A 21,699-nucleotide genomic window follows, 5' to 3' on the forward strand; every position below is an offset into this window, starting at 1 on the left:
GGGCAGAAAAGCAAGCACAACGAGGGAACAGGGGTGGCAGAAAAGGAAGCACAACGAGGGAACGGTAGGGGGGCAGAAAAGCAAGCAAAACAAGGGGGACAGGGAAGAAAAGGGCCTCTCACCTGCATTGTAGAAGCGGTCCAGCACACCGGTCTCCCGGAAATTCAGCTTGCCGAAGGGCAGTATCTCTAGGCGGACGCCGGCCCCCTCGCACGCCTCCCGCAGGCTCTCTAGCGCGGCGCCCTCGCAGGCCTGCACCCCAGGGCTGGCCTCCTTCACCACGTACGCCACGGAGGTGCTCATGCACCTGGGCGAGCGCAGGCAGGGAACAGAGGCAAGAACAGGGGGGGGCAGAAAAGCAAGCACAACGAGGGAACGGGGGGGCAGAAAAGCAAGCACAACGAGGAAACAGGAGGGGCAGAAAAGCAAGCACAACGAGGGAACTGGGGGGGCAGAAGGGCAGAAAAGCAAGCACAACGAGGGAACAGGGGGGCAGAAAAGCAAGCACAACAAGGGAACAGGGGGGGCAGAAAAGCAAGCACAACGAGGGAACAGGGGGGCAGAAAAGCAAGCACAACGAGGGAACAGGGTGGGCAGAAAAGCAATCACAACAAGGGAACGGGGGGGCAGAAAAGGGCCTCTCACCTGCATTATAGAAGCGGTCCAGCACGCCGGTCTCCCCACACATGCGGACCAGACTTGCATCTCTAGTTATAATACATTTAAAGGAGCACTGGCTAGTGGCGTACACCGCCTGGCCCAACACATTCAACACCACAAGCCGCTGCACACCGTGGGCGACGTTTAGGTGCGTGAACGTGGCCGCCATCTTTAAACTACTCACACAGGGATATTTTTCACAAGCAGACCTGCAGCGATCGAACCATTATTTCAGAGGGAAAAAAAACTTCCTGTCGGGGGCCCTGTCACTGCCGGCTGTCGAGGCCCGGCTCCACACCTCGGTGAGCTGGCGCTCGGCGGCCTCTCGCAGGGCCGGGTCCATGGTGCCGCGCAGGGCTTCGATGATGGTGCTGGGCTCCATGGCTGCGGGAGGGCTGGCGGGGCTGTGCGATCGTAGTGATGAAGAGGTGTGGGCGCTGCGCACATGGACCCACTGCTCCTGCCACCGGCGCCAAAGGAAGCCTCTTTCACACAACGCTCTTCTTTCAGCTTATTCGACTTCCCTTCCAATATGGCAGCCACGCTACTTATGATTTTATTTTCACGTAGTTGTAGGATGAGATAAAAGACACTGGGGTTTATTTACAAACCCGTTGCGCCGCCGGTGCTTCACTTTTAACATAGGAAAAAGTGACCTACCAACGGCCCAAGGGGCTTGTAAATAAGCCCCTCTGTATTGTGAAGAATCATTTCTTGCAACCCTGGATAAATAATTATCATACAGAAACACAATTTTCCAATTAATCTAGGACTGGATAGTAAATGGCCGTATCCTGGAATAAATGGAAGGCGGGAAATTATCATTTATATATAGGATACTGGAAAGCTGAATCGATATAGTAACAACGTGGCATCCTGTGTCTATGAGGTCACACACCATCTAAAAAATATAACTATCAGACCAGTCCCAGCCCATTAAAAGCGAGCATCAGTGGCAAGAATGCTAATACCTAACGGGGTTCTCAGTTTACAACACAGTTCCTTCCTACCGACTTGAATACAGAAGACAGACGCCGGATGAACCGGACGCCTCCTGCACTGCACGCGTGCCTCCTCCCTGCAGCCCCGGTGCATCCGGGCTCGCGGACGGCAGACGGGGAGTGTTGCAATAGTAGGAGGGGCTGTGGGGGCCATCTCGACAGAGCCACTAACAACACATGACGGGTCTTCGTGTCGGATGCCACGGCTCAGCAGTGCAGCAATGAACCTGAACATGACTCTTCTGGCTGCTACTGGGGGAGAAAAATACAGGGCACTGCAGCCATGATGCTGTGCCCCTGCCACGGCTGGAGCGGAGACCCTGCCCACTCCCAGAGCCAAAGGGTGTCTCAGCCATGTAGTGTCGGAGAGACCCACAAAAGTGCAGTGGAAACGGGAACACACAGCAAAATAAAGCATCGGATTTAACAAAAAAAAATTGGCTTTTAGTTCTAATGGTTCAAATAATACAAACAAGAACAGCGCAAGGGGGAAAGGACCACCATCTTTCTCCGAGGTCATGCAGAAATGCCTCGGAGAAAGGCATCGTCATCATGAGATTCGGGGGTGTGTTTTTCTTTCTCTCCTCTTCCCATTGGCTGGAATGTAAAATTCCAGCCAATGGGGAGAGGAGAGAAAGAACATGAAAAAATACACCCCCGAATCCCAAAATGACGGGGCTTAAACTGACAGACACCCCTCTTCTCCAATGGCTGGCCTCCGTTTAGGAAGCCAGCCAATGGAGAAGAGGTGCCGGTTCAAGCCCCATACTAAGAGACATAAGATCTTGCCGGCGAGACTACGCAAGCGCAGCCTACACAGGCCGAGACCGACAAACAAGCATTTACAATTCAATGGTCTCGTCCTTGTTAAAGTTAGAGCTATTGGCATTGCTCATGACATTATTTTTGTTTTTAAAACATATAAATAAATGGCATTGTCATTTACAATGCCAATAGCTTAATCTCTCGCAAATACGAGACCTATTGCATTTGCACCCACAAAAACACACAGAGCCACACACACACAGACAGAGCCACACAGAGCCACACACACAGACAGAGCCACACAGAGCCACACACAAGCAGGGAACAGAGGCACAAAAACCGGATCACCAGCCGGGAACAGATGCACAAAAACTGGATCACAAGCCGGGAACAGAGGCACAAAAACCGGATCACAAGCCGGGAACAGAGGCACAAAAACCGGATCACAAGCAGGGTACAGAGGCACAAAAACCGGATCACAAGCAGGGTACAGAGGCACAAAAACTGGATCACAAGCAGGGAACAGAGGCACAAGCAGGGAACAGAGGCACACGCAGGGAACAGAGGCACAAGAGCTCTCTCGCTCAGGAAACAAGGCCATGTGCCACAAGGAGGAGGCAAGAGGGATAGCAAGAGCTTAGGTAGGTGGTGGGCAGAAAGTGCAGGAGAAATCAGCGCGAAGAGGCAACAGAGTGTGAGGAGGGCAAATGGATGCTGAAAATAGGTGGGGTGGAGAGACGCGTCAAGGCATAGGCAAAGTGGGCAATTGCCCAGGCCCCCCCACCTTCGAGGGAGCCTTTGGGAGAATAAACGTATCTTCACCTATGACATATACAATCAATATAGTGAACTAACATAGGGACTGAATTAGCAAAATCCTCGAGATTACGCTGGCGGTGTGGTGGGCTATGCATGAAGGAGGAGGGGGCACAGTGACTTCTGGAGAAGGAGGGTAGAAGTTGGAGGGGTACAGAGAAGGTGGGTGAAAAACATCACAGAATTGAGATATGGGTGAGTAGCAGGGAAGGGTTCACAAAAACATGTATTAAGAAAAGAAATTGGTTACTAGCTGCACCAAACTGCGCTGTAATAAAACCAGCCCTTCTAGAAACAGGATCGGACCAGTCTCCATTCTCACACGCCTTGGAAGGAAATCCACCCCCTACGTGGGACCCGCAATGGCGGAATCCACGTAAAAGCAGGCAGCCCCTGTGCTATCAAACTCAGGAAGCAATAAACGACATGCATTTAGCAAAATACAAGCAGCTGCAGGGTTAACACGAATATTCATTACAACTGCTTCCATACACAGCACTACAGTTAGTGGAAAAACATGTTTTTTGCTTTGTTTCAGAATCCCTCCACCCGCTCCACATGTGGGCAGACAAACTCCGTTCTGTAAATACAGCTCTCGCCTTTGTGCAGAAAGAGTTTCCAATTTCAGTTTTTGGAGCAGAAATAACCCCGGCCCCATCCCTGGGATTTCATTTCTTCCACCAAATGGAAACACAAGGGCAAAGTCAAACACTTCTGGTTGTCTGGTTACATGCGATGTGGGAGGATTTGCCTTTGTGTTTGGCGTTTAAGAGCTTTCGGCTGATAAATATGTAACCGCAAGGGCCTGATTTGCAGGTGACGGGAACCTGAAACAAGAAAGTGAATTAAACTATTTTACAGAGTAAAGGTTTCCAAGAGGTAGGCCACTAAAACAGGTGCGTGGGTGGAGGAATGAATTTATTCAATAGGCGGCGAAAAATACCCCTGCCGTAACTTTCCAAGGGACATTAGGTAAAATGCATGATGTGTGTGTGCGCTACCCTTCCTGCCTCCCCACATCGTTTGCAACCTCACCCCAAAACGATGGAATAAAATGAGCCCAAGTCCAACAGAAAACACACTTGAAACAAAATAGCTTAGCTGCCCGAAAATCGCTCCGTACATCCCGGCATCAAAGACACGAATAAACACACGAAAACAGCCGTATTCAATTAATTTTTTTTTAAACGCCCACAAACGCCCACCACTAGAAAAGGGACGTGGCTTAAAAAATAAAAAGACGAGAGAGAAACGCCCCCGAATCTGGAAAAGATGGGGCTTGAACGGAGCGATGCCCCTCTCCTCCAATGGCTGGCCTCCGTTTAGGAAGCCGGCCAATGGAGAAGGGGGGCGGGTTCAATCCCCCATACTAAGAAACATAAGTTCTCGGCTGTGCGACACTGCTGCGCAGTGCGACGCTAGTCCGAGACCTAATGAGGATGGTTTCAAGGAGCCTATTAAAGCGGTAATGCTAGTTATGTCATTGTGGGACCCAGAGCTTCCGTCGCAGTGTTTTTGTGTACGCTTTTCTGCCTGATTCTCGTTATTCACTGGAAATATTTGTTTTAATAAACTGTTAATTGCATTTTAGGCATTGTTTGAAAATGCAAGCTTGTGGGATCATCGCAGGGCGAGCAGGAAATAAATATTAAACAAGCCGGAGGGAGGAGGCAGCCGCAACCCAAAAAGAGGGAGCAAACTTGTTTTTAAATGCAGACTCGTGGGATCATGCAATACAAACATCACAGAGCCAGCAGGACATACATAAATAAATAAACAGGAGGGAGGCAGCTGCAGCCGAGGAGGGGCAGCAACAGTGGGCACTAGTGAGTTCCTGAGACTAAACACGCACAAAGAAAACAAAGGGGAGTTTTAGTTGAAACAGAAACAGAATGGGAAAGCAAACAAGGGGAAACAGATGGCCAATAAAAAGCATTGCAAAGAAACTCCCTTTCAAAACAAGCATCGGTGCAGGAAGAAGGACAACAATGAAGGGAGGGAGGGGGTGTGAGCAAGGAGGCAAGTGATGGCCAACCAAAAGAAACAATCAGTGATGTACTTGTGGGAGGGAACCAGGCACCCAAGGTGGGACAGATGGACACTGTTGACCAACCACAGTAAAGGAATTTCCAAAAGGCATGCCAACCTTGCAACCAGAAGCACTGGGCTGAGCTTAAAGCCCATATTCGGAATATATCGTGCTTCGAAGAGACCGCACAAGCGCTGCCTAGGAGAGACCTAAAAACAGGATCCCATATACTAGTCAGGCACTCTGGGACATTCCCATCCCAACAACATTTTATTATGCACTGGTGCTCTTGCTAGGTCTCTAGCAGAATACCCCATTCATGGTAGGCATTCCCTTCAGTCTCAAAGTGCATCTCCAGCACAAACACTTCCTCTGCAAAGTCATCATTTGTGCCTGTGTTGGTAAGGGACTGGAGTATATCATGCACAGCTGCACCTGCGTAGTGCAACATAATGGAGTGCTTTCTTGTGTGGCTTATCTTCTTGTCAACTTCAGAAATTTCGGCAGCCTCACCATCTATATGTTCCATTATTGAACATTGGGTATTGGCAAAGCATGCAACAAGAATGACTAGACTTTAGAGGGGGACTGTTGGAAAGTGGGTTATTGGTAGGGGTAAATGTAGGTCTGCCACTGGCAATAAGGCCACTAACACATGTTAGGAACCAGCAAAGGTTTTAGAAAATATTCCTATGTTCAACCCTTGGTAACGTGGCTGCGAGCAGACAGGCTTAACTTCAAAGACAGGTTTGTACAGCATTTAAAAACACCATTTCAGTAAATAATTAAGACACAACACATAATAAAAATCCAACACCAATGTATAGAAATAGGACATATTTTTTATCTTTAAAATGAGACCAAAACTACAAAAATCCAATGTAGGGAACCGGAGTTATGAATTTTCAAATATTTAATAAAATATTGCACTTAGAAGATTATAGCACCATATTGAGATACCTGCTCGCGATAGACCGGGGCAAAGTCAAAGTTTCAGGCCGGGCACGATGGAGCCTTGAGCGGCTACAGCCCCCGGCAGGTCCCGGTCCCAGTCTCTACCTTCACATTTAAAACTTTTCTGGAGCTTTTTCTATCGAGGCCCCTTGAAAATCCCAGCCAATCCGGATTCGGTGATGGTTCGCCGGCTTGACTTGTACCAAGGTCCCTGTGAACTTCCCTGGAGCCGATGTAGAAAATATTTCAGGCCCACACGCGATGGAAGGCTGGCGGCTTGGTTCTCGCGGGTGCTCCCGGTCGACTTTTCTACGAGCGGACTTAGAAACTTTTTTGGAGCTTTTTCTCGCGGGGTCTCTCAATGCTCCTCATGTAGCCGGATCCGGTGAGGGTTCGCCGGCTTCAGATTTTCTCTAGTCCCGGGCAATCTCTGGAAGTGGTTGCATTGGAGCTTATAGCGAAACAAACCTGGTTGGCTTGGCTTGGCTGGCTGGCGGTGGAAGGCAGGCGGCCTGGCTGGCCAGGTTGAGTCGGTCCCTCTATGGAGCTTTTTTTTCAAAGTTATTCCAAACTTCTCCAAACTTCTTAAACTTCTTCCTGAAGTTCCTGAAGAGGTCCCAAAGTGTCTCAAACTTACTCCAAGGGTCTGGGAGCTCCTAGATGGTCCTTGAAAGTTGAGGACTTCAGTTACCACAATCTACTGGTATAAAATCCTTACAAATCCACTGATGGGTCTCCAAGGTGTAGATTTAGTTGATGATGTTACCGTTGATGTTACCGATGTAACCTGTAGCTTTCCGGCAGTCTACTCTTTAGTTCTTTTCCTGGAAGATAATCCACAGGGCTGCAGTTTCAGTTTCATAGGTCAGGCCTTTGAGTTCTGTGTACCGCAAAATCTTCTCAGCAGGGCACTTTTTGCTTCATTCAGTTTCAAGCAGCAGATCTGGAGTGCTCTGCCCCTCTCAGATACTTATTAAAAATTCTCTGGGTCAAGCAACAAGTCACTACTGACCAATGTGAGCAGGGCAACTCCTCATACATATGACCACATCCTGTAGAGTGTGGCATTATTTTGTCTCAGAGTGCATCAAATCTTCCAAATCCATAATGGCTGATTTTCCTGCAAGGAGGTAAGAGTTGGCTAAACACACCCCCTGGGATGGCTTATTTCCATGGACTCTCCCCTAACCATCTGCACATTCCTTTCTTAAGCCTAGCCCTGACCCTGGGTCAAGAGGGTAAAAGTGTAACTGACACACAGGCCACCCCTCTGCCTTTGAAGAGCATGGTTTACGACTCGGCCTGGCATTCCTATGGGCCAGTACACTGCCATCCCAGCAGAGCTGGTAACCCCAGGGGCTCTTTATCACCTCTTCAAAGCAGCCTGGCAAATCCACTTAACTCTGACCAATCAGGGCAGACCACTGGAAGTCTGAATTTGGACTTACAAACAAGAAAGTCTTATTACTTGTATATACACTTTAGGTGAAATTCAACTATATAAAATTGTTGGATTTACTACTACCATTCTGGGAAGTCTTTGAATGGTCTGGCTAGTCCTCTCCTATCAATATTTATTATTCAATAACTTCCTACCATGTTAACGTATGGGCCATGGGATTTGCACTGGGGAAATGACTCAGGCCAGTTTTCTAGCGCCAGGGCTTATAAAAACATATTTTATAAGTATTTACCTAATTTCTACAGGACCCCCACCCCCTGTGCAACTAGGGGAGACTTTATGGGTCTGAATCCGCAGAAATATTGCAGATCCTCCTTACCCAGTGTTCCGAGCATCAAAGTCGAATTTGAGCAGCACCTTAATACAATGTGTCGAGTGAAATGTGAAATTTCACATTACCCAGGCATATAAAAACTCATTTTATAAGGGTGCACCTTATAGATAACTGACCCCTCACCCCTGGGATACCTAGGGGAGACCCTGGGGGTCCCTAATATGCCAAAACATTGTAGGTTTTCCATTGTTAAGTGCCCCTACCACCAAAGTCGAGTTTGGGCACAATTTACTTTTTACAAGCAGTCCTGGCACCCAGGGCTGCTTTTAAACAGACCTCAGGCTTCGCAGTGCACACATGCAAGTGCAGAACAAGCTGCTGGCCTCTAAACTGCCATGCCCCAGGGTACTGGGGACTTCTAGGTAGTTTCAATTCCCTCGCCCTATTATATACTAGGGGCCTATGGGGTAGGTCATGCCAATTACAGGGGTACCACACCATACCATAGTGTACCCTAGTGTATGTTGGGGGTTTTAATTGTCAAAATAGCGTCCACTTCTAAAACCATAGAAACGTTGTCATCCCTTCTGGAAACCATCCCTCCGGATATGCCTTATCTAATAGGGGGGGGGCTTCAACTCACACTTTGAGCCACTACCTGGACTACTTGATGGACCCTCCCTAGAGGAGGATTCAAGTTGGCAGGTCCCTCAGACTGAAGCACCCCCTCCTAGAGCATGGACACACCTTGCCATACATATAAACTCTCTAAACCTTACCCACGGTCTGAGAGCCTGTAATGGCCGCACTAAGTCAGACATTCCGTCCATATGTACTTTCAACAAAGCAGGAAGGCAATCCAGAACAGACTACTTCCTGGTACAATTGCAGGCATGGAAAAGGGTGGTGGACTTTAAAATAATACCCAGGCACGATAGTGACCACAACGCCCTGGAGCTAGAGTATACCATCCCTTGGGTGGCTGTGACAGGCGAGGAGAACTGGAAAGGAGGACACTTACTGGAGAATAATAGGAGGCGGATAAAATGGGAAAAACTCGCCTATAGTGGGGAAAAGCTTGCCTCACTCTATGCTGGGATTACTCCAATCCTTGAAGAGGCTTTCGATCTGTGGAATCTAAACTCTCCAACAAGCAGAAGTGAGGACATAGCTCAAGTACATGCTCATTTAATAAAGAAGCTAGAAACTGATCTTTTTAGCACGGGCCGACCTAGAGCACAGGGATAAACCAAGAACACCTGGTATAACAGCACCTGTCGCCGGGCAAAACGAGACCTCCTATTCACCATAAAAGAAGGAGGCACTAGGGAGGAGATCCGCTCTAAAAGAAGTGCGTACAAATCACTCATAGCTAATGCTAGAATAGAGCGGGACGTACAGCACTGGGAGGATCTATCGGAGTCCCTAGCTAAAAGGGACTCCCGTAGATTCTGGAGAATAATCAATCATGGGAGCGGGATCTCCCCTCTGCAATAGAACCCAACATAGCGGCCAATGTATGGCAGGATCACTTCCAACAACTATATGCCCCTGCACATGATGAGCTAGCAACACCAACATCCAATAGCCTCACCACATCTCCCCCTTTCACCATAAAAGATGTTAAAGTGGCTATAACGGGTCTCGCTTCTGGAAAGGCCCCGGGTTTGGATGGGGTGCCGGGTGATCTTTTTAGACAGGAACCTGGGATCTGGGCACCCTACTTTATGGTTTTATTCAATGCAGTGCTGGGGGGAATGAAAATTCCAGATACTTGGCTGGGAGCAGAGGTGGTCCCGATATACAAAAAGGGACCGCCTCTGCTCCCCGTCAACTATCGCCCAATCAGCCTCATTGATATAACCCAAAAGTTGTTTGGGAGACTAATCCTGGACAGGCTCCAGCGATGGATGGACGAAAGTGATATTTTAAGCCCTCTGCAAGCAGGTTTTAGGAAGGGAGTGTCAACCGTGGATCAAATACTTAGACTAAACATCTTATACTGGAAGACAGCTTTTTTGGAAGGGGGGTCATTGTATGCAGTCTTCGTGGACCTCCGTGCCGCCTTCGACTTGGTCCCACGGGCCAGGCTGTGGGCGGTACTGGAGGACATGGGCGTCCCCGGAGATATTCTCCAGATCCTTATTAGGCTACACACAGATAATTACGCCCGTGTAAGATATGGAAAGGGCGGCAGGCTGACAGATAGGTTCCCTGTCCAACGTGGGGTAAGACAGGGCTGTGTGTTGACTCCGACTCTGTTTTGTCTATTCACGAACGGGGTGATAGATCACCTGTGTAGAATCCCTAACATTGATGCCCCGCAACTGAACAGCAGCAGGGTGCCAGCGATTATGTTCGCGGACGACACCCTGCTGTTGTCAAAAACACCTATGGGGCTACAGAGGGTTCTGGACGGATTTTTGGAGTTTTGTAATGAAAGGGGATTAGAAATAAACCCCTCGAAGACCAAATTTATGATCCTCAGCCAAAAACCCAAAAACAGCCCAGTTCCCCGCTTGGGATCTACACCCCTAGAGAGAGTCCAAGTGATTGAGTACCTAGGCATAACCCTTAATCAAAACTTAACCTGGTTGCCACACAAAACAAAGGCAACCACAAAACTTATTCAGAGGGCTGGTGCTATTACAAGAATTGCAAAAAAATCCTCCCTTCGCCCATTGGCACCTGCAATAAACATTTATAAAGCCCAAGCACGTGGAGGCATCATCTATGGGGCTGAGCTATGGGGACATACACCACTACAGTCAATACAGGTCGCCGAGAACAATTTTATTAGACAATTGGCGGCCCTTTCTTTGAGTACCCCCTTGCTCCCCCTGAGAATGGACTTAGCACTGCGCCCTATCACCGAAGAACTAAGCCTCAAACCCCTGACCTATTGGAGGCGGCTGTGGAGCAGTCAGGATTTGGGCCATTATAGAAGCGAATTACAGGAGCTCCTTAGATCAATTCAAGTGTCCAAAATTCCTTGGCTCAAGTATATCAGGGACACGTGTACGACCCTTGGAGTTCCAGAGTTATGGTCTAATCCAGAACTAATGTCCACAAGGCTCCCGAGGAAAGAACTCTCCAAATTGTTCTATAGCTTCATGCTACAAAGATCTTTGAGCCTGATCCGGGAAGGCTCTCTAACTGACAGTTTCACTAAAGTGAAAGACTCTTACAGACCTGAATATGTCTTGGATGCTATGTCCCCAGTGCACGTTAGGAAGATCTTCCTGCAGTGGAGATATGGCTCTCTCCCTTTAAGGTCTTTCACTAAAACTTGGAACGGGAATCTAGATTTGAGCAATTGTCCTGCGTGCAATTACAAGCTGGAAAGTGACCTACATGTGGTCTTGTTTTGCAAAGCCTACAGCAAAATCAGGAGCTATTGGCTGGTCCCCTATTTAAAGAACCTGGGCTTTCGGACTTATGCCCCAGCCTATAGAGTGCTCAAAACTGACCTTGCAGCCCCCACAGTCTTTGTAATGGCGAAATTCCTGATGGCAATGTGGAGATCAAGGGCACGAATTATAAGGGACTCCAATGCATCACGATCCATAAGTTCTTAATCTAATCTAAAAATGCACTGTGTAATCATGAACTTTGATTTCTCGAATTAAAAAAAAAAATTCTGCATCTATTTTAAAATCTTTTTAATGATTTAATGCTGTTTACTTGTATATCTTTTATGATCTCAACGATCGAAATAAAGATTTTTGAATTGAATTGAAAATTGTATTCTAATGTGTGCCTTTCAGCTTAGCACTGGCCCTGGGCCTGGTTAGGCAGAGCCCAGGGTCAGTCAGAATCAGTTACCACCAGCATCAGTCAGCAAAAAGTTGGGGTGGGGGTGCCCAGGGCACAGAATGACTTTGCAACAGGGACAGAAAACATAGATTGTTAGGTGAAAATCCCTCTGTAAGGACAGGCTCCTAGGGACTGTATTGGGGTCACATCTCTGCCAGGCTCCTAGGGACTGTATTGGGGCCACATCTCTGCCCAGGAGAACCACCTGGCTGCTATGCAAAGACGAAGTGCTACATACTTTTTCCAACTTTGGCATGTCTATCTGTGCATGTGAAGCCTCTATGTATCATTCCTACAGTGCCAGTCATGACGATGCAGGCTCATTCACCATTCTACATGTATGAATTTGCTTTTAACAGTACTTTGGACACAACAGCTGTGCCCAAGACTCCTCCATACATGCAACATCATGTAGGACTTTGTTTCTCATAACTGAACCCCTTTAAAGTCACACTGGAAGATATGTCCCAGTTCCATCGCCATATGACTGACATAACAATGGAAGTTGTGTCATTGTGCCTGCCAGCATTATAGTGTCACATGAGAAGCCATGTTCCTCCTCACAGCCTTTTGACTTAATGCCAGGACTGTACTAACGAGCCTACAGCCTCAGTTTATATGTTTTTTGTGGGGAATAGACATATGGCGGTTAAGCGCTAGGAGGTGACTCACAACTTGTTTACCAATACCCTGATCAGCAAAAATTCTCAGAACATTTGTAAGTTCAATAGAAGAGGCATCTACTTCCACAATGTTCCTATCAGAGTTCTTTATTTTTATAATGAAAGAAGTGTACACCTTTTCGCCCGTCATATCGATTTATTACCGATATGTTTATTATTAATCAATTGAAATCATACCATGGTATAAGTAGCCAACACGTTTCATGTCTTAATGCCACTGCCTCAAGTCTCTTAAATATGCTAACATATTGCTCCAAATGCGATGAAATATAAGTTAAAGATTCTCAATATGCCATTATATCGAATTTAAATTCTGTGACTTGTGGGAAAGCTCCCCAAACTTGTGCTTGGAGTACAGTGATAATAAACAAAAAGTTACAAAACAGACATGCTGGACAAAAATCTGTAAACCCTTTATATATGTACTTGGTGTGTGACTTCGGTCCTTTGTCTGTAACTATGCAAGTGAATGTGATCCTGTACAGGGTCTGTTACTCGAGTTATGCACATTTTTAAGGCGTGCTGTCTGTTTTAAACTTCTTCTTTCTTTTACAGATGAATTTCACTTCAAGACCTGGATATTGCTAGTAAGTCAGCCATGGAAGCGGGGGTGATCAGCTTGCAGGTGGAGGGCATGACGTTTTGTTGTGTCTGTGTGGGGGTGTTTGAGGAACTGAGATGTAGCCACTTCTGTTTCTTGTACTGAAGCCCATAGCCATAAAAAAAAGTCCCTCAGAAGTATATTCCAGTTTGCAGTGAGCTAGCACAAGCCTTGTGTTAGCATGAACTGTGCCCTTCTGTATCAGCCATGCCTTGTCATGAGGTAAGCTCCTGTCTCTGCAATGAAACCAGAAGTGACACTATTCTACTGTAGTGGAAAATGGTCCTTGTGTCTGTTCTGTGCCTGCCCCAACCCTGCTAATAACATGAGCTGATCCAATCCGCCTGCAGTTAGGCTTGCTGGAAATCCCCCCAAAAGCCAGTACAGAAAGCATGTGAGTGTTATTTTTACTTGTCACCATTCATCATCATTATCCAAATATCTTTATTCGGCCGAAGCCATAAAAGCATGACATCTACAAAAAAGTACTAAGAATTCACATTTCAGCAAAGGCATAGATTCCATCGATTGGAGACAAAAGAGCTTATATGCAGTTCATAGTGCGTGTATATCACAGGTTGTTAAAATTCCTATAATTTCCACGATAAACAAGAAAACACAAAGAATTGGCATTTTAACAAAGGTAGTAGTGGCCCATGGAGGAGTGCGGTGTGGCAGAGGGGAGGAGCTGGGTGGGGGGTAGTAAAGTGCGGCATACGGCCGAACAGAGGTAAGTAAACAAATAAATAAATAAAATGAGTTTTATGGCGCGCGCTGCATTGACAACTGTAATGCAGCGCGCGCAACGAAGTTCCTTTTATTTATTTATTTGTTTACTTACTTCCATTCGCCCGTATTCTGTTGTTTACTACCCCCCACCCTGCTACGCCGCTGCCCCGCAGCACTCCCTCCACGAGCCGCTACTGAAAAGGCATGGACTCCATTAATCGGAGAGAAAGTGCTCATGTGCAGTTTATAGTGCATATATATCGCAGATTGTTAAGATTCACATTGTTTCCTAAGTAAAATCTACTCTCATCAAATTCAGCAATTCATAACAAATATCTGGTGCTCCCAGACACTGCAAAAACACAAGTCTCAGGTTTGTCTTTCACAAAATGGGAACCAAAAAATAAAGCCTCGGAGCAGAGTACAAGGTGCAAAACAGTATAAAGTTGCATAGAAACATTGTCACAACCACATGGGTGAGGCCAAAGGGAAATCAAATTTAAAGTACTTAGCACAACATATAACTGTAGAAGAAATACATGCAAATAATAAATCGTTACCTAATGGTAAGACACCTGGCCCAGATGGCTATACCGTTGAATTCTATAAAGCTTACTCCGAACTGTTAACCCCATATCTTATTGAAATGGACGACGAAGCATATAAAAATAAAATTCTCCCATCCACACTATGTGAAGCACTTATATTTGCATTATTGAAGCCGGATAAAAACCCTGAAAAGGCTGAATCTTATAGACCCTCTATCTTTAATAAATTCAGATGTTAAGATTTTAGCAAAGATTATAGCCACGAGATTGAAACCACTCATGTCAACTATAGTCTTACCAGATAAGTCAGGGTTTATACCAGCCCGTTCAAATGCACACAATATCCGCACCATTTTGCCCTTTTACATCAGCTAAGTTCAGAACTACAAGCAGTGGCAGTGCTACTTGATGCGGCCAAAGCCTTTGATTCTGTTGAGTGGACATATCTGTTAACAATACTACAAAGGATTGGGTTACCACAATGTTTATTAAATTGGATACAACTACTCTATAACAGACCCACAGCCCGCATCAAAGTTAACAGGCACATATCTGAGAGCATACAGATACAACAAGGCACCCGTCAGTGTTGTCCACTATCCCTCTATTATTCTCCATCGCACTGGAACCACTTGCCTGCAAAATCCGCCAAAAATATGCGCACATAGCACTACGCTTCTGAATGCGGCCCATTGCCATCTCGCTGTACGCGGATGATATGGTGCTATACCTTAGAGACCCTGCTGCGAACCTATCACCACTACTCGGGGAATCCAGACAATTCGGACGTCAATCGGGACTTCAGATAAACTGGAATAAATCAGCGATAATCCCATTAACAGCAAACACACAACCACCACAAATAGAATTCCCTTTAATTTGGCAAGACGACCCAATAAAATACCTAGGCATCTGGATTCATTGCAATCCTGAATTGGTAATTCAATAGAATTATGGTGCCTCCATTGATAAGATAAAAAACACAAATTACCAGGTGGACAACACTACCCCTTTCCTTAGCAGACAGAATATTTCTGGTAAAAATGGGGATATTACTAAAATTGCTTTATCTTTTCACAAATATCCTGATACACCCTCCAACTCCAATTTTTAAAAGGATACGAACAATCCTTATTACAAACATGTTTATTATATAAAGGCGAGGTTAAATCTACACACATTAACTCTCCCTTATGCATCTGGAGGGTTTGCAGTCCTGGACATGTATTTATACTATCTATGTGCTCAAGTGCAATATGCACACTATTGGTACCACCCAGTGCGATGTGATAAGATAAGATAAGATGACCTTGCATATATTAGTAACCAGTCCATTTTATTTAGATTTACCTATCATAGGTTACGAGCAGCTATCAGGGACCTTTATCCCACTTATCCAGCTGAACCTCCCACATTAGAGTCACTACAAACGCTAATTACCACCACAACTCATACTCACGTAGTTGCACAACTATACAAAAAGATACAGGTAGAAGTAGGTATGAATACAAATACTGCCCGAGAGAAATGGAATGCAATATTGGAAACCCCCTTACAGGATGATGATTGGCAAGCGTGCTGTGCACTTACTGAATTGTTAACACCCAATGGAAATCTCCGCATTATCCATTATAAATACTTACTCCAAACATATCACACTCCACTCAAACTTTATAAATATGGTTTACGTGACAATGCGCACTGTTGAGGATGTGGGTTGGATAAGGCAGACTTTGCCCATTTAGCATGGAAATGTGATAAGATCAGACAATACTGGGAACAAGTGATTTGTTTGTTGGAAAAAATAATGGTATGTAATTTAAGCTGCACACCACAATTGTGCCTATTGGGCAACCAAATACCCCTGCAATCAATTTAGAAAAAAGTAACTGTGATACTGCTATTGTTAGCCACACGAAGAGTGGCAATGCATTGAGACCGTAGGCAAACACCCACTGTGGAGAGCTGGAGGGTGGATGTTGTCTATTGTAGAGATAACTTTCTGCTTTATGCTGAGGAACTGCCCACCGCCGCTAAACCAACTGACTTCTGGGAACCCCACTATCTGCTTGAGAGAAAATTCTGACTTGTTTAGAAAGACTTCTTAATATATGTACCTATGCTGTTCTTGGTGTCCTGCTGTGCTGTACCGAAGCTAAACTGGTTTCGTTTCTTTATCATGCAGAACGACAACATATTTTATGCAAACTCACCTAACATGTTTATTATTGGTGTTATGAATACAATGTACCAAGAAAATCTTAATAAAGTAAATAAAAAATAATAATTTAAAGTGCAGTGTTCATAACTTTAAAAGTTTAAGATAAGAACGCTGAGTGGGGTTTGTAATCTATTCTAAATAGGGCTCTCTGCTCCTTGTTGTTGACACTGTTGAATATTTAACTATTGATTCCTTGGCCTGGTTGACCATTCATTTTACTAGGAGCCGGTCTCACCAAATGTGAAAAATGTTCATGTTCTCTCATTTTGCATCTTCCACGCTATCCCTACATTTTCTAACCTACAAATAGGACTACCAAAAAACAAAAAGAACGAGGAAATCAAATAGTCTGGCTTATTTTAGGCTTCTGGGTGAAACAGCACGACCACAGCATGCTGGCCCTGAAGGCATTACAATGGCTTCTTAGGGAAAGACAGCAAAACACTGTTTTAAGACCTTAATTATTATGTTTCTTATATAGCGCCGGAATCGACCCCCGAAGGGGTATCTCCGCACTTGCCTTGGGAACCCGTCCTGGCTTTTCCCTGTGAGATAGCCCCTACAGGGTATCCCCAAGGTGAAAGCCAGGCATCCCGCCGCGGGGGGCCGTTGTGGAGATTAAGCAAGCTTAATGCCCAGAGTTGCATGTCCATGGACATTTGAGCTCAAGACCCTGCCGCGTCGGGAATTGAACCCTGGTCCCGGGTCTGACCTCTGCTTCAGGGTCTGCCTGCTCTAACCAGTGAGCCACACTTCACCTCGATTTACTTAGGCTTTGCACCTAAGACTACGTACTATCCAGAGCAATAGGTGTTTTGCATTGTAAAGTGCACTTTTCTCACCACAAAAAATGCTTTGTGTCAAGGGAGCATTACTTGGGCAGATTAATGCAAATAAACATAGGCTCTCACGCAGAGCCCAATCTACTAATGTAGCCAGACCAGGCGCTTTGCCAAAATCTAACACCCACTTTAAGTAGGCAAGACCACAGAGAAATGTGTTGACTTGAGTGTTTTATTGCAAGTGTGCTGCAGTGTACAGAACACAGCCATTACACAGGAACTTTCTGAGTTTGTCTACACATAGGAATTTGTACTGAACTGGTATGTCTCCAGTACTAATTCTATGGTAGACGGCACATACTCACCTCTGCACAATTGCATCAACCTATGCATCGCACAAGACAGCCTCAATTGAGCGCCAGCACAGAGGATGACACCAACAGCTTGCCAGTCTTCATGGATTTGGCTCTGCGCTGTTGTCCACCTAGTACAATCCAGTGCATCAAATGTGGATGCTGTTCTGCGTTGTAAAGAAATTATGTAAATCTGGGCCACTTCCTGCTGTCCTTAAGACACTCCATGGTTATGCAGCTGGCTGCCTAGTGATTATTGATCCCTAGGAGCCAGCCATGAGTTCGAGTATGAAATCCCTCAATCTCTTGCCCATCTGCTCTACACAAATACAGAAGATATGCAAGGCGACCTTGCTCAGATTTCATTGTGGGTGAAGACTCACCTCTTCTACAACGCGTATTGCTACGTGTTGTTTCTGGCTTCCTCTTCCTTGCAAATTAGTATCCTAATTGCTGACACCACCACTCCTGTTCCTCTCTCTCCTCTGTCTGGTCATAAGCCGAAGACCCATCTCGGCTCTGACAATCCAGTGGGTACACGTGGGTCTTCAGTGAGCACACCTTCTACTAAGGCTTCAAGATCCCGACATATCAATACGGTTATTACTCCGTTTTACCTTGTACATTGTACCGAATATCGAAATGCATGCTGCAGATTTCATTCTATCTAAATAACCTTGTTGACCCACTCCCTAAGTATCCGAGAATGTGCACAGTAGCATTCTACATAATCCAAAAATAAACACACAAAAAACGTAAAATCACTTTGCATCTTGGGAAACCCAGGTGTTTCCCCATCGTCAATTGGTTATCATTTAGATTTAGATTTAAGTGCTTCTTTAGAAACCTTTTGGTACTCTCGGAGGCTTGTCCGATCCACTTAGACTACAAAACAAAAGGGAAACACTAAAACCTGCACATCAATACGTACTCAGTCTAATGATTACTCTGATGAGCAAGTGGGAAAGTGACCATCAAAGCTCTTCCAGTCCACTGCAGCACTACTCTTCATTCAATGCCAAATATGAAAAACCAAAGGGCACTCAGTACAAAAAGTCGAGTTTTGGCAAACACATTCTCTGAGCCAGCTGAAAATCTTGCCTCGAAACAGGAAATCACGCTTTCACGTCTTACCCAGACTGGCTATCTGTCTCATTCTAACCATTCTCATCCTAGTCAGTAAAGTTTCTAACTTTTGGTGCAGATCCTGTAATGGATTTTAAAAGTAACCTTTTGTATGTGCTGCATACCATATTACGCCCGCCACAGCCATCAGCTTCTTAAATTTGATTGTACTGAGCAACAGACCCTGTTGCCCTGTCTTAACAAAAACTGCAGGTCCTGAGACTGGTATGTTACCTGTACAATGATCCATAAACAGAGACTTACGTTTGCATCGCATTTTTACAGTGCTTATCTTGTATATAGACTTACATTTACTACCCATATTTTACAATGCGTTGTATTATCATGTTAATTTTATGTTGCAGTACTGTCGTCCAGTACTTTTTAAAACTATGTGTGCACTCTATTTTAGGAAGGAAAGTAGTCTAAATAATTAATTTTTATTTCGTATTATAACTAATTTATTAAAGAATATCGTTAATTTTAGAATCGGGTTAGAAAATTGATACAGGGACAAACGGTGGGGAGTAATTTATTTATTTAGGTATTTCTAATTTATCTAATTCAATTGTGTTTCTATTTATTATTAGCTTTTTAAAGTGTGGAGAGAAATCTCTTTAGAAATAGCAATGTTATTTTATTTATTACTGTTTTTTTTCTTTTACAACTGAGTTAAGAATAAGTCAAATAAATAAAGGTTGGGAAGAAATTTAATTAGCATAATTTTGTTAAATGTAGTAAATGTATTTAATTTTTATTAGATTAACATTTTGTTTAGAATGGTTAATTAAATGTGTATTTATTTGAATTTTGAGCACTTTAAGAACTGGTAATTAAAGTGATGTATGGTAGAAGGGGTCTCAGGGGCATATTATCTAGATGTGCGTTAAAAAACGCACATCACACATTTTCATATCGCCGGCTATCGCCGGATTTTTTTGCCGTGATCGCACCTAATTATCAACGCGCATCACGTAGGCGAAATCAAATCCGGCGATAGTCGGCGATATGGAACATTAGCACATGAAAACAAGCGTTGTTTTCACGCGCTAATGTGTGCCTTGATAATATGGGGGGTGGATTCAGCTTTATGATCCACACCCCCATGTTATCTATGCCTAACACCTGATCAAAGCAGGCGTTGGGAGACCTGCGATAAACAAGTTTATCGCAGGTCTCCTTCTCCCGACGCCTGCCTTGATGATAGGGTGTTAACACCTCCAACCACATTTTACATGTGGTTGGACATGGGAACGCCCACCCTGCATTCCATTAGCGTTATCTATCGCTCCCAGCGCGGGGCGATAGATAACGTCAAGAATACGTCTCTAACTCAGGTTAGAGACGTATTGGGAATAGTGCGAAATGAAAATAAATGCGTTAGCAACTTTAAATAGTCGCTAACACATTTATCGAGGGCTTGGTAATATGCCCCATAGTTCTTCAATTAGAAATATTAAGTATAATCAAACTCAAATAACATCCACATTTTAATTTACATTAATTTAGTTTTTTTGAGTTTTAAAGATAATTTATTGAATATCAAAATACAACATAATAGCAATAGAATACAATATAAATATACTACATATTGCAAAAATTAGATACTGTGAATAGGGGAGAGAAACAGAAAAAGAAGGGAGGGGGAAGAGTATGTCAAATAATACAACCGACCTTTGCATTCAAAATGTAACAATTGGTATATGTTAGATCCTCTAATAGAAATGTATAAAATAACCAAGAGATAAAATACAAAAGAATACAAAACTATTATTATTTATATCAAGGAGGTTTGGGTACTTCTTCGTTGCAAGGAGTATGTAAAGGTAAGGACTGAGCAGATAAGTCTAGGGAATTGGTAATGGGTAACCATAATAAATCTCTTTTGATAGCGAGTGTAATAGGATAAACATAGGCCCTGTCTAATCTGTGATTATAACAAATTCCGTACCACCAGGCTTGAAAGGAGACATTCGAGGCATTCTTCCATGATTTAGTAATTTGTTGGAATGCTACAGTTATAAGTAAGTCAACAATGGATGTGTCAATAGTGGAGGAAGACCATATCTGAGAAAGACTATCTAGAACAATCTGTGAAAAAGTGAAAGGGAACTGAGTAGAAAAAATCTTATTATTTTGTTGCCATACCCTGGACCAAAACGCATGGAACATTGGACAAGTGAATAGCATATGTTTAAGATCTGCTACTGCGGCCGAACAGGACCATCAGGTCTATTGGATGTAATTTGGCAGGAGCGATCAAAAGTCTGTAATAAATAAAACAATGTTTGAGTTGTGTTTGCTGCCCTAGAAGATTTCCTTATTTTGGACCAAATTTGGTGCTAGGTTAGGATAGAAAACGATTCCTCTAAGTCCAATTCTCTGTCACTTTCTATCTTAGATTTATCTCGGGTGGTAGAGGTAACTCGTATTTTTTTATAAAGTGGGGATGCAGAGGATGAGTAAAGTAAAAAAGGAAGAGTAAGAGGAGAGGATTTGATATGTGTAATGGAAAGTGTGAGGGCATCATAGCTATTTTGAGCAGCTGCACTCAATAACTTATATTTGGGGCAGAAGCATAGTGGAAGAGAAATGTGAGATTGGAGTATAGAGAAGGGAATACAGGTACCTTCTTGAAAAAGTTGGTGAGTCCAAGTAAGACCAAGGTCCTTCCATTCTTTCCAAAAAAGAGTCTTATTCCTGACTTTAATAAGTGGGTTATACCAATTAGGGGATTGTAAGAATTGTGATCGATCATCTAGACCATCTAGGAAAAGAGGAAGAAAGGTTTTTCAAGAATTTTTAAGAATACGGGGAGACAGTTTCTTTGGGATATGAGATAATGATACAAACTCTTTAAAGGTGAAAGGATGAAGGAAG

General features: G+C 44.4%; 1 protein-coding gene across 1 annotated transcript in view; it reads left to right on the forward strand.

Moving 5' to 3' along the window:
• CTSH (cathepsin H) overlaps positions 1-21,699 on the forward strand; it is a 173,915-nt gene that overhangs the window by 11,307 nt on the left and 140,909 nt on the right. The window contains exon 2 of the mRNA XM_086957897.1: positions 13,016-13,047. Within this exon, the coding sequence (XP_086814023.1) occupies positions 13,016-13,047 (32 nt within the window). The remainder of the gene's footprint in view (positions 1-13,015; positions 13,048-21,699) is intronic.

This window comes from Lissotriton vulgaris, chromosome 2_1 (assembly GCF_964263255.1).
Source record: "Lissotriton vulgaris chromosome 2_1, aLisVul1.2, whole genome shotgun sequence".
NCBI lineage: Eukaryota > Metazoa > Chordata > Amphibia > Caudata > Salamandridae > Lissotriton > Lissotriton vulgaris.